Consider the following 17,890-nt stretch of genomic DNA (forward strand, 5'->3'; position numbering starts at 1 on the left):
GGGGGGGGGGAAGGAGGACATGATATATCTCATCAATAATTGAGAAATATGTGGAACGATGATGAATGTACAAAGAATTTATCCCATAATCTTTACGTTAGCCGGTGTTGAATAAATTTTGGAAATGGACACTTATTGCAATAGAGTCAAACCATGTGGTGGTGGATTTTTGATTTTTCCTAATCAAAACAATCCATAAAACATATATGACAAAAACAACAAAGAGATATATACCATTGACAACATGATCTCTTCATACTTCCAATTTCCATTGAGGCGTGGTGCCTTAAAGATATTGCCACTATACATAAGTTTATTGAGATGGTAATGGGTTTGAATTTTGAAACTAATTGGGATGGTTTTGATCCTAACGAACCGATTAGGACCCATCCAAATTTAAACCCTTGGCCTGAATGTTGGAAGAGGAAATTACTTTTAACACAAAATCTTACAAATTTATTTTGGAAGTGAGTGGGATAAGAAAAGTTAAGTACCACGTCTAGAGACAACAATCATTGCACTAAATGACCTTACTTACTTGATAACTTCTCACTCTTCTTATGCAAATACTATATTTGTAATCATTTATGTAGAATAAATACAAGTTCCCATCCTTTTTCATATTTTCAACTTTTTTCACAAACAGAGCCTAAAGATGGTTTGATCATTTATAACAAACTAGATATTTTTTTGGTAGGAATTTATATATAAGGTGATGGATCTCTATCCAGTCATGTGGTTACTACATCAGCGCACATCGACCAATAAGTGAGTGCATGGAGGCATCAACCATGGGGAAGAGCAATCTTTCACGTAACCTTATATATGAGTGTAGGATGCATGATCAGGTAGCTTTCTTTTCCCCTTATTTATATTGGGTTTTCATAGTTGTTGAGTCACTATCAGACTTCTTTTTCCTGATACATACAAAAAACAGTCCTGTGATATATTCCATTCGTTAGAATCTGATCCACACTTCTTTTTCAGGGGCGCTTTTCATTTTTCTTGGATATTCAGAGTTGATAACTAGTCGGCAAGGTATATATAGGTGCTCTAATTATTTGAATCACGTTGATACTTACAGAAAGGTTAGGCCAATTCAAATCGGATTGAGCTCGTGATCGAAATCGAAATCAAAATCAAAACCGACGCCGATCCGTTGCGAGTTTTAGTTCAACTTGTACAATGCGGACAAAAACTAATTGGTTTTGCATTCAAGATTTGCAAGTACGCGCCACCCACCCACCCACCCGGTCGTTGAAGTCGAAGGAAAACTGATCCAAATGTACAAAATTGCAGGCGTCGTTCACCTACAGGCTACAGAGTACAGTACACTCTCGCTAGAAGTCGTCCAGATCGGTCCCCCACTCCCCTACTCATTGTTTCTTAGCTACAAGTTGCTGACAATAAAAAACGGATCACCTTCCGTGTTAATTTGAATCTCAACGGTTCCAAGTCTGAAAAAAGAAAAAAAACGGAAGGTTGGAGTCACGTGGATATGTTGATTTGGTGTGATTTCTACTTTTAAAATTTCAGGGAATGATTTTTATTTCAAAAATTAGTTAATTCAGCGAAATAGAAATTCAGAAATAGTTGAGAGCTATTTTACTTTTAAAATTTAATTGCTTTCATTGAGGACGTAATTAATTTAATAAGTAAAACAGTAAGTTCTAGTTAAAAATAAAACAAGACCCTTTTTCTCTTAATGGTCTCACCACCATCTCTTGGGATGTCAATTTTGGATCAAAATAACTTTAATCTCTCCCAAAGCCCTAACTCTCCCAAATATATGATTTAATCTAACCTTAGACTTCGATCTTCATTGATGAACAAAGTTTGATCTTCAACGAGATGTAATATCTTCGATCGCCAACGAGATGAACCACCATTGATCGCCAAAATCCTCGATTTCAGATTTCAGAGTTCATAATCATCAATTTCAGAGTTCAGAACCATATTGGAATGAAGAGTAAAAGTTTAAAGTATAAATCCTCCATCGTCTTCTCAAGGAAGAAGATGATAATAAGTTGAGGGCAAATTCGCCATCTCCTATAGATTAAGGTTATTTTGGGGTTTATGAAAATTTTGTAATACACTAAACAGTTCCTCACTCACGGTCAGGGTACGGTTGATAGAATGTATAACTTATAAGGGAAGGGAGTGTAATTTCAGACTTCGTAAGGAAGGATTACGTAATACATGAAACACACAGGGGAGGGGAGTGTAATTTTCTCTAGATCTTTTGATAATGAAAAATCCATAAAACTAATAAATGGAGTCATTTCATTAGGAACCATTGAAGTTCTTCTCCCTTTTTCATAGTGTTTGGAACCGTTTAAGAACTGATGCCGTCTCATCTTGATAATAAACATGACTAGGATTTAGGTTTGGTTCGGTTAACTAAATAGAATGATATTGGGATTGGCACTTTTAGTATCTGTATTGGTACAGTTATACAGACCCATCCCGAAACCGCCTCAATTGACCACCCAACCCTACTTACCCCCTAAAAATAGTTCATCTGTGATGTAATCAAAAGAATTTCAATTTCTTGTCAAAAATCTATTTGGGAGAGAATTAGGTATGTCATCAGTCTATGGATAAACTTGCGAACAACAACCATAGGGGGCACCGGATAAAATATCATACAAAAAAGAATATGTGAATCATTCCAAAGTGGAAATGACAGATAAACACAATAAGCGCTAAGTTATCGTATACGGGTACCACATCCACCTTTATCAAATCAATCTATTAACTATTTAATAAAAGGGAAAATTAAATAAAATCAATCACAAATTGAAATAGAAATCAAAGCAAACCCTGGCGCTCCAAAATCACAACAGTTTCGTTCAACGCACCTACGCAACAGTTTCCTTAAGACCTTCACCAAAAAAAGAAAAAACAACAGTTTCCTTAAGACGTACCACGTGTCCTCCTGCGGTTAAAACGAGAAGTGAGGCAGGGAGACGATGCTTAGCCGCTCGTTTCGAGAATCGAGACTCGAGTTGATGCTTATCTTTCAATGTCAATCTTTCATGGATGAAGCATGCCTGGAGTAAATGTTTCTTCCTTCCCTGAAAGGCTGAAAGCATTTGCTTCGTTCTATAGCTTCCATGTTCGAATTATTAAATGACGGTGATCGTAACCCCATCTTACTTCTTGAAACTAAACCCTCGTTTCCCTGCTTCTCTATTCCACATCCCTACTTCCAGAAAAACCATGGTCAGCAGCAGCAGCAACAATAGCCCAGGTTCCTTCATCACCATCAGTGAGAAAGTCACCTTCGAACGCGAAATTAAAAAAAGCAAATTCAGAGCCATCGCTGGACACATTTCCGACGAGCCCTCTGCTCAATCATTTCTCGCCCAGGTCTTTCATCTTCTTCTGTTTATTTTGATAGAACCCGTTTGATAAATCGAATTCCATGAGGCTCTTGTTTGATTTTTAGATAGATAAAAATAACGGTGTTATTAATGTATGTGTGAATGGATGAATGGTGTAGGTTCGGGATCCTAAAGCCACTCACAATTGTTGGGCTTATAAGGTATTGCTATTACGTACGCTACTGCTCCACACCATGTGTTTGTTTCATGTCCTTACAGAATTGGGTATGCTCATTATATGCCTCCAGTTTTCCTGAGGAGTTAGCTTTCAAATTTTTCTCTTTAGGGCAATTCTCCTTGTTTTTTCTGTAGATTGGAGAGCAATTTCGGAGTAGTGATGATGGTGAACCCTCCGGTACAGCTGGCAAGCCGATTTATTCCTCTATTGTTTCATCGGGAATTGACAGGGTCATGGTGGTTGTCATCAGGTTAATTTTTTTTTCCCCGCAATTCATTGGGATCCTTGCTTTCCTATTGGTTTAATCTAGTCATTTGTGGCATAGATATGCTAGATCATGATGGTTTGCTCTAGAAATTTGTTGATTTTGTAGGTAAGCTAAATCATGAATTAAAAATGGTCTCTACTTGTATGCACTTTCCTTATGGTAAAATGACTTCTGACTATAAACCTTCCATGATAACCAACAATGATGCACTTGGAGCTAAAACTTCTCATAAGGGTTGAACCATTTACTTGTCTGTGTGCTTCAGTCATTTCTGAGGGGGATAATTTCCTTGTATTGGTGATCTTCTTTGGACTATAGAATCCATGGTTGATTTAGGCTTTTAGAGATCTTTGTTATCAATGCATAACTTTGAATCATCTTCTTTTCTGTTAAGTGATGTCTTTAGCACTTAAAGCTTGAGTCTTGATGAGGTATTTCCCCTGGCACTTGCTTTGAGGCAAACCTCAATGCTAGACCTCACACTTCTTCAAACTAGTAAATTTTGTGTAGATAGATTTATACCAGAGGATCATGTGAGTGTGAATATCAAATATCTATGATGGTAGATTGACTGAACAAGTAAGAAATTTCCTGGGGTCTCCTATTTTTACTTCGGGAAAAAGAATGCTGCCAGGTTGTGTGGCCCCATGTGCGTTCTCATTTTGCCTCCCAGTGGTGTAGGGGCCATGCGACCAAGCAGAAATTTCTTGCCCTTTTACTTTTTATATGTAATTTCTCTATATTATTGATAAAAAGAGAAAATTTTGTTGTAACCAAGGTTGGTTAGAACAAGATTTTAACCTTTCTTTTTTGCCCTTTGTTTTATTCCTAAAAGTTGGAGTGGCTGAAGTTAAGAAGCCGTAAGAAAAATGAAAGTAGGCAATATACTAGGCTCAGGTGAGGTTCCAATAGAAATGTGGAAGAGTTTAGAATTTTGTGGGATATCTTGGTTAAGTAAGCTGTAAACAAGATTATGAGCATAGGAAAAATGACAGATGAATGGAGGAAAAGCATTGTAGTTCCGATCTACCAAAATAAAGGTGATCTTCAGAGTTGCAATTAACTATAGAGGCATAAAACTAATGAGTCATACTATGGAAATTATGAGAGAAGGTTATTAAAGCTCTCCTAAAAAGAGAAACTACTATCTTGGAGAACCAATGTAGTTTTGTGCCAAGTAGATCCACGACAAAAGCTATTTACCTACTCAGGAGACTCATGGAAAGATTTATAATTTGTAAGAAGGATCTTCATATGGCCTTCTTGACCTAAAAAAAAGTATTGACATTATCCCTACAGAGAAAATCTGGAATGTACTAGAGAATAGAAGGGTGTCGAATAAATATGTGAGTTTAATTAAAGACATTTATGAGGGCGTGGTGATTAATGTGAGAACCGTGGGAGATCAAGGTAGTGAATTCGCGTTTACAGTTGGGTTACATCAAGGATAAACTTTAAGCCTTTATTTGTTTATGCTTATAATGGGTGATTTAACCAAGAACATACAAGACAAGGTTCCGTGGTATATGTATTTTGCTTACGATATTGTTTTGGTGGATGAGACATTAATAGGGATTAATTCTATGTGGGAGTTATAGAGATCAACATTGGAATCAAGAGGTTTTAAGATAAGTAGAACGAAGATGGAGTATATGGTGTGTAACTTTAGTTGCACTAAAATTGATGATGAAATAGTGAAACTTGAGAGATAGAAGGGTACCACAAGTGATTATTATTGTAATGCTTGAAGAAAAATAAATAAATTGATATAGAGGATAATGTTTCTCAGAGGATTAAAATGGGATAGATGAAGTCGAGACGTGCGTTCAGAGTGTTGTATGTCTGACATATTATTGTAATGCTTGAAGAAAAATTCTATAGGATAGCCGTAAAACCGACTATGATATATGTGGCCGGAAAGTTGGGTAGTTAAGAAACGTAATATAGATAAGCTAAGTACAGCAGAGATGAAGATGCTGAGATGGCTGTGCGGCAAAACAAGGAAGGATAAAATAAGGAATGACTATATTAGAGCTGATCTGAGAGTTGCCTCAAATCTAGACAAGCTTCGAGAAAGTCATTTGAGGTGGCATGGTCATGTTCAACGAAGGCCTTGGGATGCACCAATAAGGAGGAGTGATTGGATTAAGATGCAAGGATCTAAAAGAGCTAGGGGCAGACTTAAAATGACCATATGAGGAATAATGAGAAAAGACATGCATAGTTTAGGTCTTGATCCTAGTATGACCTCGTATATAACTGTTTGGAGGGCAAGGGCCCATGTAGCCGACCCATTTAGGTGGGATTTTTATTGAGCACAGATCCATGTATGTTATTTTATTTGTAAAAGTTATTTAATGAATGGGTAAAAAGGGTTTTTCAAATAGGACTTCATTAAGTGACTTTCAACTTTTTTGAAAACCCTACATTAAATAATTTTTGGGCATATGACAAGGGGCAAAAAAAAGTAACATGTTTGTTCACTACTTTGGTGACAAGTTATTCCCTACAGAAAAACAACGTCCATATGTTCTATTCCTTATTGATTTACTATTGTTCAACCAACCAATGATTGGACTGAGTGGTGGTGTTGGGGGAATATTCGGACATCATTTACCCCTAAAGCCTCCCATTTCTTCGTATACATGTGAGTCCTAGTTATTGCCTTAAGCCATCACCTTCTAAGACATAATATGACTTATTATTTTTATAAAATAAAAAAATGGGGCTTCTATCCCTTCTTTGTTCTTTGAGTCAATGTGAAGGCCTTAACTAAAGCTATTGTCTACTGTTAAAAACCTTGCTGAATTCCTGAACCAGTGACGACTTTTCAATTTTCAACCATCTTTTTTTGTATGAAATCCTAATCTTTTTCCTTTTGAAATTTGCTCTCTTCTATCCATACCTAATCTGTGGAAGCCCTCACAGTATTTTGATTGCTTAGCACGTGCAGGAGTTCTATTGCTGCACGTTAGTGCAACAGTACTCTAATCATACTTTACGATTAACTTTCTCAAATAGTGGTGAAAGGACTTGCTTGCTAGTTGCTACTTTTGGCGCAGTGGCACCCCCCCTCCTCTTTTTCTTCCTGTAGGGTAGATGGTAGAGTAAGGCCATTACTTGAAATCATAGTCTTTTACCTTTGATAGTTACTATTTTTATCCCTGCCTAATCCTATCAACCAAGACCCTGGTCCTAGGATATTCTCCCATTTCTTCCTTTGTTTTTTTTCACCTCTGGCCTAATATACCTAATTTCATATTTGATCATAGCCATTGCATGGATAAGGACACTTACGGGTTGCTAAAGTTTCTATGTGGGACAAAAAAATGGTTATGCTCTGGTTGTTGCTATGGCCAAAAAAGTTCCTCATATCCCAAAGTGCTGGATCAATCAAAGATTTCAATTGGATTCTCATATTACAAGGAGTAACCGTGTGGAGAAGATATTATAGTTCTCAATTGAGTTCTCATATGAATAGTTTCTTATATTACTGTTTCTGTTGGCATGATGGTGGTTTAATTTGGCAAATCAAGCTAATATTGCATGTGGGAGTCCATTTTGTCTTTGACATGTTTAGTTAGTTCCATGCTGTGTTTGTCCATTCGATCATGCAAATCAATATCATTTACTGAACCTTATTCTCTTATCCAACCCAATCTTTGCTTCACTCTTTGAATATCATATGGTAGCTGAATTTTTTAATTTGTTAGTAGTTTTCAACTTCCAACCTCATTTTCCCTTGACCTTTTACCTTTATTCTTTCTCTTTGACACCCAATATTTTATCCTGAACTCTGTTTTGTTAGCATCCTTGATTCCTTTTCTTCACTCTTCAGTTTTCTTTGATGCTGACCTGATATAACTGAGACTTACATTCCAAGTCTTATATCAAGTCTCCTTGGCAGCTTCCTATGTTTGTCCTACATGTCTACCTCTCCCCCTCCCCCTCCCCCTGGGGGTATTTGGTTACCTTGCACTTCTTTTGTATTTGAGACACACCTTCATGAGCATCCAAGGGAGCTATATCAGATGGTTATGATAAACCATGATATATCATGGCATAATTTAGGAACAGATAAAAATGATGATCATCATCATAGAAGAATCCATATTCCTCTTTTAAGCATTCATATCCTTTTTATATGATAGCGAAGACCCTGACATTTGTTAACTGTATTGCTGGAAATAGCTCAAAACTCTACACGAAACAAAGAAAGTGTTAAGTTTGTCTTGAATTCTTGACCCTCTTTGAAGATTGACCCGATCCGACATATTTTGGTGGCGACCCGAATGGGGAATTTTCTGAGATCTGTGATGGAAGCAGAGGGCTTGGGCCTATCAGCCCATCACTTATCTCGTATGGGGGTGCGGGGGCGTAGGTTTGACCGGATCGACCGCGACCCGATGGGTCGAACCGCTATTTGGAGTATATATATAATGTACTGTTGCTTGTTGAAAGTTATTGTATTCTAGGGTTTTCACGAAGCTAGGGTTTCAGGGCGAGTTCTTCCTCGCCGCTGCTAGGGTGTAATCCTTCTTCTGCATAGTGAATCATCTTCTTCTTCGCCCGAGGACGTAGCACACCACCCTGGTGTGTGAACCTCGTTAAATCTCTGTGTCGTACGGATCTATTGTCTCTCTTTATTCGTGTTTCTTGGTGTTTGATCTAACAGAAAGCAAATTAACAATTAAGCTTAACAACATTTCTGTGCTAACCCATATAACTAACCTCCTTAAAAAAACAATCAAATCATTTTCAACTTAAATCCTATTCAATGATGGTGATGTAGGAAATAAGGTAAGCATCATTAATTTCACTTCCCATATTGGGTGGTTAACTATTGCTAAATGGGTCAACGGATAATATTGTTTCTTCACTTTGTCATTTGTTATCTAAATTTCAGGTATTTTGGAGGAATAAAACTAGGCACTGGAGGATTAGTCAGGGCTTACGGAGGAACAGCCATGGACTGCTTAAAAAGTGCCTCAATTTGTGAAGTTAAATCAAAAGTGAGATGCGTTATTACTGTTTTATATCCGCTTGCTTGCTATTTCATGTGGTTTAATGTCTAAATTTTTGAGACTTTGAATTGGGGAAAAGGCTTTCTATACAATTCTCTCAGATCTCTTTTCTAGGCAATAAGTGCGTCAGCTATGTCGAGGGATGACATAGCTGACCCTTAGAATTCATTGTGTGGGAGAACCATGATATTGGCGATGTGGTTACATCATCATTGTGAATTTATGGTGCACAACTTAATTGACTTAAAACCAGTAATTTAAATATCAAAATTTTCATTGCAAAGTCCCCCATAAAATAAGGTTTCCTTTGGCTCTTGGTAAATTGCTGTTATGCCGACCACTTGCTGTTTGAGAGATGGTGGTATGGTCAGTACATGAAGCTGTTTTAGGCTGCCTATTAAGTATTGAAGATCCCTGTTCATGTCACTCTCTTCATTAGGTGCCTCACCAGCCAGGCCAAACCCCAGATGCATACTTATTATACTAAAAAATGTTACAACCAGACGATGCTTTGCTGGTGTACATAATTTTATTTTGATATTTATGAATTTTTTTTTCGCTGCAGGTTCCTATTGGTATTGAGGTGCCCTTTGATCTATTTGGGGTTGTGTACCATCAGGTGAGGGTTGTATGTGGTTTTGTTTTATTATCCTTGGGCCTTGGCCCATACAAAATTGAATATATGACAATATGGACACATCTTGGTAGTCGCTTGTCAAGAAATTTTCATTGTGGGGCCTGAGATTTGGTAGGATGTGCCCCCTTATCATTTCTAAACCAATGATTTTAGATTACTGCTGGGGAAAAAGATGTTTGCATCATGATTAAGAGGACCTAGTAAACAAAATCCCATCTTTTTCCTTCAGTGTGGGTCAAATTAATGATGATCAACCTGTTTCCTTTCTTTTCCTTCCATGTGGGTCAAATTAATGATGATAAACCTGTTTTCTTTGGCAAATAGTAGCAATCACAGCCCAAGATTTCTCCAGAACAGTACTGCATTTGATATTATTTTGTTTTCAACCTAGTACACATACAGCTGGGGGGTTGTGACAAAGATGTAACTTGCATGGTAAATCTTCTATTTCCAATAGTGTCTAGTTTCCACCTTTATTGCACCTATTTGCTTTTCAAGTAACTTGGCTGTAAATGGAAATCCTGTTATTGTGGTAAAACCTGAGTTCCTTTTGCAAAGAAATTTATTCCCTTTCCTCTCATGTTTTACCTTGTACCTAAGTTCGGTGTCTACGTTAATAGGCCAGTTTTGTAAAGATAAATTATGGATAGAATTTATTGATACTCATACTAGAGTACACTAGCTATGATACAAAATGAGTAAACAGGAGAATAGGGCTTGGATACAAATTTGCCTCTAGACCCCATCCCTAACTAATTCATTGGACAAGGAATTGGATGAACATATTGTTTGTGACAGAATTAGTCTCCCACGTAGCGCTGATGACCACCTTCCCAGTCCTGACCAACCAGTCATGATGCAGATAAGTCACTTAATGGGCTTATTTTATTGCAAATAAGCCTTAGGTTGGGTTATGTATGTGTTGGGCCTTTGATCCCATGGGTTTTCTTTGTAATGGGCCACTTTAATGGGCCTAAAATTTGGGTAGAAATAGGAAAACGAGATTTAATTCGTTAGTTTAGTTAGAGTTCTGTTTTGAGATTTTTTAATTCGTTAGTTTAGTTAGGGAGTCCTGTTTTGAGTCAGTTTTGAGTCTTCTATATAAGTTTGTAAGGGGCTACAACATTGAACACGAATTTATGAATGAAAAAAAAAAAGATGGTTTATGCTGTTGTGCTATGGGATGCACTTGAGTGAGATGCCTAAACCTGAGGGTGAGATACCCATTCACTAGTTCTTCTTCCCCCTTCTCAACCCTCCATCGAATTCTCTTTCTTTTCTTATTTTTCTTTTATTTGTTTACTGTGAGAGAGTGTTTGAGATCTAGAACCAAGCCTATTGGAGCACCTTCTCTATTCAGCCAAAGTTTCAGATCCTGCCTGGGATTATGATTACTTGTGATTCTAGTTCTAGATTAAGTCACCAACATCAAGTCTCCTTTTATCCAAATGTGTGTCCACCCATCAAGTCTATTTTAGTTCCAAGCCTGATTACGTTCAGGTCTGCTGTGATGGAATCTCAATAGGCTATGCTTATTTAGTTTGCTATTAGCTTATATAATGTCTTTTTCTGCCATCTCTGATGAAAATCATCTGCCTGAATTAAATGGAATTATTTTACGTTAAATTACCTGATTTACAAAAATGTTATCCATTTTGGTTTATTTTGCTTCCTTAGTGCTTGTTATACTTGAATTGCCTTATTTACAGAAACACCATCCATTTGGTTTATTTTGCTTTCTCTGTGAATCACTCAAATTTAATGTTGAGAAGTGGGTTTTGTAGATAATGAATGAATAGTCTTAGACACGTTCTCTTTTTGGAAGTTTGGGAGTTTAAATATCAATCCGATGCCAGAATTTGCAGATGTGATATTGGTCATAAATCATAATAACTCGGGCTAAACTAATGAGTGACCCTTGGAATTTGATGCGTGTTGGTGCTAAAAGACATCCCAATAGCCAGATGCTCAACTGATATAATGTGTTAGAAATGGTCATTTTTTCTTGGTAAAGTTATTAGAAGTGGACATTATGCATTGGTTTTTACAGTATGAGGAAGGTAACATCTTCTAATTGGATTGTGCTTCCATCATTTACTGCCTATTACTCATGTTTAACATATGCTGAAATAATTGCAATTTTAATTCCCATGATATTGACGGTTCTCTTTCAGCTTATGTTTGCGTTGAACTGCTGCTTGGTGTTTAACAGTTACAGTCTTTTCAAGTTGAGGATATTAAACAGGATTATGATACTGGTAAAGATGGCACTACCATGATCACTTTCAAAGTTGATTATGACCGGATGAAGAGTCTGGAGGAAGCAATCAAAGACAATTGTAGCAGAGATATTGTGTTCTATAAGCGCTAAAGCAGATTAAAGAGATCCAATCCGCAGTGATTTTTGGTGTTTTGTCATGGACAGTTACCAAAGCCATTTCATTGCTTTCTTCTTTGCTTTGTTCAATTCATTTGGTACATGTGGGGCCAAGTCTGTAGGACAAGTTTTGGGGTTGCTATAATGAGAAAGTCTTCAGTTGGTTGCTTAAATCATTTTCCATTGCAAGACAGTGTGTGGATTGGAATGCAGATGGGGTTATATCAAGTTGGTAAGTGATGTTGAATACAGTTAATTGGGGTCTGAATTATGAAATTATTGCCCAGAAAGTGGGGTTGGCCCGACACAGTTAAAACAGTTAAAAGTTGATGTATATATACTTTTTATATATAATTAGATTCTCCCACCCCGACCCTCCCAAAAAAAGAAAACCCAAATTTTAAAGAGTGGTGGTGCTTTTCTTATTTGAACTTCATTTTTCCTTCACCCATGACATATGACCTTTGGATTGGACTGGGGAAGGGTGTTTTTGGCTTTGTACAGTAAGGGTGGGGAAGGGATCGTACCCTTTTACTGCATGGCACGCTATGCATGATAAAACTCACCTGCACAGTCTATTTATAGGGATGAAAAACTCTCCTTATTTTTCCCCTTTCCGTACTGATTGTTTTCTTGGGAAAATCCCAAAACTGAATGTTCAATGAATGCGTTGAAGAAGTTATGTATTACGTCGGGTTCAATACCAATAGATTGTCTTGGCCTTCCCATCAGATGATTGGTATTTAAACTTGACAAGTGGATCAACAGGTGGATTAATTTTGAGATCTATTTGTCAAATGATAAGTCCTTTTCCAATGTGACAAGTTGATCTTAGAATCTCAATGGAAAAATTTCTATCACTCCCTATACAACTATACTAACCGCATTCACTATTACTAATTTACTTGAACTTTCTTTTCTGATTCTTCAAAAAATACTTTTCTCTCTCCTTGTCCCTTTGTACTTTAAAATATTATTATTATTATTATTTATTTTGGTGTGTTAATTGATTGGTATTTTTATTAACAGAAGTGGGACCCATATTCTTCTTCTACATCTTTCTCGGCAAAACATCCCCAGCGGAAGAAGACAATGACCATCTCTTTTGGTTTTGCATTTTCTTCCTCCTCTTTCCATGGCTTTGAGAAGGATTGGAGTTGGATTATTTCTTCTATTTCTACAAATCTGGCTGCGACCATATGGTAAGCTCGTTTTCTGCACCTCCATGTATCACCAATGGTATGAGAAAAACCTCTGTACATGGACTGTCAAGTCTAGAAAGTTCTCGCAAATTTGGGATTTAGCTTTTAGATTAGAGGCAAGCTCGGTGAGTACCATCTAACTGTCCCCGACACAAGTAGGAATCGTCATACTGTCTCCGCTTGGATGTAATCCCCCCACCCCACCTAAGGCTTGTCCTTACTTTGGGCTGGTGTGAAAAAAAGGAAAAAGGAAAAAGAAAAACCCTCCATATAGGGGATCTTCTAGATCAAGAGTTTGCCTTAACATTAAAGCAATACACACTAAATGTGCTCAATGGTGATAGGACTCAGCCACAATCACAAATTGAGACCTATAACTTAGACTAGCTTCATAGTCTTATCTGGATTCTTTCTATATTACCTTATTCTTTCCAAGGAAGATAAGAGGCCGAAAATGCAAGTTGTACAACTGCAGAGATTGTCCATAAGATGTGATCCTTCCTCTCTAGAAAATAATTATATTCCCAAAAGAACCAAAAGAAAGTGAAAACCCTATTTGAGTTCCCTGAATATGTAAAAGAAACAAGAAATAGTGCGATTGAGTCATGTAGTTGGCTCTCTGTAATATTAACATCTTGGGTTGGATAACCAGCATTGAATAGTTACAGTACAATATGCTTAACTAGAAATCTATTCATTACCATTTTTTCAGCTTCCTACTCTTAACTAAAAATCATACTTTCCAATTGTTCAGATGGAAATAAAAATCAGAATTAGCTCTCAGTTAGAACATAAAACAGCATAGGGAAAAAAGAAAAGAAAAAAACCTATGGTAAACTGTTGTTTTACATATTACAAAAGCTATTCACAAAAAGGAGGTTCCACCGAGATTTGAACTCGGGTTACTAGATTCAGAGTCTAATGTCCTGACCGCTAGACCATGGAACCGCTTGGTGTTACATATCATACGAAATATATTCAACTTTAAAATATTATCATTCATCACACTTTCAAATTTCAAAACCTTCAATTCCTTAATCGAGAGAGAGAGAGAGAGAAAATTGAAAAAAACCCAATCAACACTTGCAGACATGATTTCAAGTATCGGTATTGATCTACATATCAATTCAGATTGGTTATCTGTATCATTTTAAGGATAAAATAGTATGAAAATGTACTTTTTCCAAAAGCAAGGGAAAAAGTGACCGAAATATATCAATCCAATCCAAATTAATATTGTCACCGATACTAATATCGATACTCAGAACTAAATCCTTGGTTGCAAAAGACATTAGAAACCCAGGTTCACCGGTTAAAATTAAATGAAAAGAAGGAAAAGAATAAATCCAACAAACGAACCTGATTAATGTTTCCCCCATTTGGAAGTTAAATGGAGAGTGAGAATCGAGCAAAATGCTATGCTTATATATAGACATAGGGAGATGCTATGCAGCAAAAGCGTTCTTTGTACCTTAGTTTAATTAGTATTCAATAATGCATTTATTTGATCATTTAGCATAATGAAATCACTTTTAATTAGCTAATTAGGATTAGTGTAACATCAATTTATATTAACATTACAGTAATATTTTATTAATATAACATACAGTCAAAAGAACACTCCCTAGTTGCAACACTAACACCCAAAAACACGAGGCAAAATAACACCTCCACACTGAAATACAAAGACCCCCATGACCTATTGATGCCCATGTGTACCTCTCATTGTCCCCTGGTCAGGTGGCACAAAGGCCACATGACCAAGGAGGGTTCTAGTGTATATATACATGTAGTATAATAATAAGGACAAGAGAACTTTGCCTGCCCCAGGCCCATAAACAGACAGGCGTGAAAAGACAGCTGTGCATATTAGGCATTTTCACACCCAATTGTGTCTTCGTGTGGGGATTCAGGACAGCCAGAGTTCTTTCTCCCAATGTAGAGCAGCCATGTAAATTTCGGAGCCAAAAACTCAGGGTCTGTCCAAAACCGATCTAGGGATGGGAGAGGATGAAAGCGAGGGAAGGAAATCAGAGAGAGGGATAGATACATCAGTAAAGAAAAAGGAGGAAGAGCTCTCCGGAAGCGGCAGAGTCAGTAAAATGAACAAGGAACAGCGACCAAAAGAAACCCCTAAACTACCTGAAGAGAAGAAGAAAGGGAAGTTGAAAGTGCAGAGCAGAAGCTAAAGAAACAATTTTTCAAAACTTCAAAGATATATAAGGAATGGGAAGAAGAGAAGATTAGCACAAGATTAGTTCAATCCGCCCTGTTATCCAAAGTTTTTCACAAAGAAACTTGTTTCTGTAAATTCTAACTTTGTTTGCACATATTTTTTCATACTCTGAAATTTTGACTTACTATAACCTTTCCATATGCATCTAGGAACTTTTCACAAAGAGAGGGCAAAGATTTATACCAGAAAAGAAGCTTAAAGCCTAAAATTCCAGGGTCAAGAATCCACTTCTCCAAGGTTGGACCAAGACTCTACCAAATGTGATGACCATCACAAACAAGGGTCTGATCTCCTCTTCTAATTGTATTGGAGATTCTTACCAATGAAAAAAAAAAAGAAAAAGGGAAGGGATATTAATCCACGGCACATCATGATGACATCGAACTAATGCTCTGGAAATATAGTCTGTTGGTAAATAAGGTTATCTGATTAAACATTGAAACTATTACAACAATAACCAAAATGTTTTTAACTGACTGGGTCTTCCAAGGGGGTGTAGGCTGTCATATGCGAGCAACATAGGAATTTGCCTGTGTGACATATCTTACCCATCGATAGGGATTGTAGGTCTTGGATTTCTTAGCTATCTGCAAGTATCTTACCTGCATAAGGGAAAACAAAAATGAACTGAGCACCTTGATAGCGGGATGCTGACACATGAATTGCAGAAATGTTTATGTAACATTATCAAGCATACTTAGTAAATATTGATATTTAGCAATCTCAGTAATTGAAAGTGGGCCTGGTCTTGCACCGAGCTTGATTAAATTAATAAAAATGCTCATTGGGGTTCACCCACTTCCCATCTCATTTCAATTCCTAATTCTTCTACAGGCATCTTCAAGGATTCAAAGGTACCTTATTTCCAACAAGGAGGGCCTGATGCCAAAATTGTAGAAAATAAAGCTAGAGATACGCATGCCAATTTGGGCCCTCCCAAAACATTTCAGGGTTCAGAGCAAATAGCCCAAAGCATGGCAGGTACTGGATCTTCTTGTTTATATTTCAGGGATTTCTGAAAATTTCTGTAGTTTTAGTTGAAATTTGAATTTTGATCAAAATGGAAACCCACACTAATTTTTCTAATCGGCTACAGTTTTTTGGGCCTAGGTTTGCTATCCTAGCCCCTTCTTCTATACACGACTCAAAAGTTGAGTGAAATTCTGAAGACCAATATATCTGCACATATCATTTCGATCAGGGGACCAAAACGGACAACTAAACAAAACATACATCCAAGGTTCAGCATTGAGTAATTTTTCTATATATTTCTCAAGGTACTCGAGCTTAGTTTTCATTTACTAGATCTTCTTGTTTTGCTTAGCCACTTGGAACAGGTATTTGGGTTTATGTCCTCAATTTTCTCTTTCCTTGGGAAATTGGATCTTCCTTCATTTGCTTGCTGTTGCCTGCCCACCCATCTGTTTGACATAAATTTCACTGTGGCTTGAAGACATGTGTATCAGTGTTCAGAGCTCTATCATCATGTGCCACACTAAAAAGGATCCTACCTAAAACATTGATTATACCAATAATCAGCCTGATACAGTGATCCTAATTATGTGGAATCTTCCAATATTTATTTGAACGGATGAAAGAAGTAGGTAAATCCATCATCCAAGCAGTAAAAAATTACTATAAATCAATCCATAGTTGTCACGGCGCCAAGGTGAACCAAGACGGTGGAGGGTTGTCAAAACGCTTAGGCGCCACCTTAAGGCGAACAAGTGTTATTTTTTATTTTTCCTATTTTCTAACATTATTTAGTAAGTTATATATACCTTGTATAATAAAAAATCAAGATTAAGCCACATCAAGTCATTAAAAATCAACATTTAGCCACATCAAATCATAAAAAATTAACATTAAGTCATATTAAGTTATAAAAAATCAACATTTAGAGAAATGCTCTTTTTCTATAATAAGTTTAACTAGTCAAATGATTTTATTTTTACATGAGACTTTTTGTATTAGTTATAACATAAAACCAGCTTTCTAACAAGTCTAAGATTACTTAACTTTGAGTTGCAATGACAAAGTTATGCTCCGGTCAAACTTATTTTTAAGTGCGTGAATACTGTTAAAATTGCCTGAATAAAAATAATTTTATGGATATCAAAACAAAATATTATTTTATTTTAACATGATAGAATTTATAAATTTTTCATAATTGAGAAAAACCCCAACATTTAAAAGTTGAAAATCGCCCCTATAACCAAAATCCAGTTTTTGTTCTTGAACTGGGGAGTTAAACCTTTTATCCTTTTAGAATTTGATTTTTAAACTATTTTTATTGGATTCAAATAGAGGGTATTTGCTTATTTATGAATAATATCTTAAGTAAATGAAATAACAAATATAAAAAAAAAAAGTTATTTGGCATAAATATGTGTCAAAACACAAGGCGACATGCAGTGTAACAAGGCGATTGTCGCTTAGGCCCCAGGCAAACCGCCTGGATGCCTAGTCGCCGCCTAGGCGAAGCCTTGACAACTATGAATCAATCATTTTTTTTAATATTTTTTAATAAGCAAATCGATTGTTAGTTAAGATGAGAGATGAATGCTTCCACCCCCCCCCCC

General features: G+C 36.6%; 2 protein-coding genes and 1 non-coding gene across 6 annotated transcripts in view; 1 reads left to right on the forward strand and 2 right to left on the reverse strand.

The window, feature by feature from the left end:
• Positions 1-3,241: 3,241 nt before the first annotated feature.
• On the forward strand, positions 3,242-12,275 carry LOC122077198 (IMPACT family member in pol 5'region; the record flags this gene model as incomplete). Its single annotated transcript, XM_042643059.1, is given in 6 exon segments — positions 3,242-3,372; positions 3,506-3,547; positions 3,699-3,814; positions 8,739-8,844; positions 9,422-9,475; positions 11,706-12,275. Coding segments are annotated over 6 exon segments (608 nt in total), but the record flags the coding sequence as incomplete, so codon positions are not given.
• Positions 12,276-13,948: 1,673 nt separating this feature from the next.
• Positions 13,949-14,020, reverse strand: TRNAQ-CUG. Its single transcript has one exon. It is a non-coding gene; the product is annotated as a tRNA-Gln (tRNA).
• A 1,662-nt stretch (positions 14,021-15,682) lies between these two features.
• LOC122077097 (AP-4 complex subunit mu) overlaps positions 15,683-17,890 on the reverse strand; it is a 21,731-nt gene continuing 19,523 nt past the window's right edge. For all 4 annotated transcript variants that reach the window (XM_042642892.1, XM_042642891.1, XM_042642893.1 and 1 more), the window contains one exon: positions 15,683-15,910. In XM_042642892.1, the coding sequence (XP_042498826.1) occupies positions 15,812-15,910 (99 nt within the window). In that variant the 3' untranslated portion in view covers positions 15,683-15,811. The remainder of the gene's footprint in view (positions 15,911-17,890) is intronic.

This window comes from Macadamia integrifolia, chromosome 4 (genome assembly GCF_013358625.1).
Source record: "Macadamia integrifolia cultivar HAES 741 chromosome 4, SCU_Mint_v3, whole genome shotgun sequence".
NCBI lineage: Eukaryota > Viridiplantae > Streptophyta > Magnoliopsida > Proteales > Proteaceae > Macadamia > Macadamia integrifolia.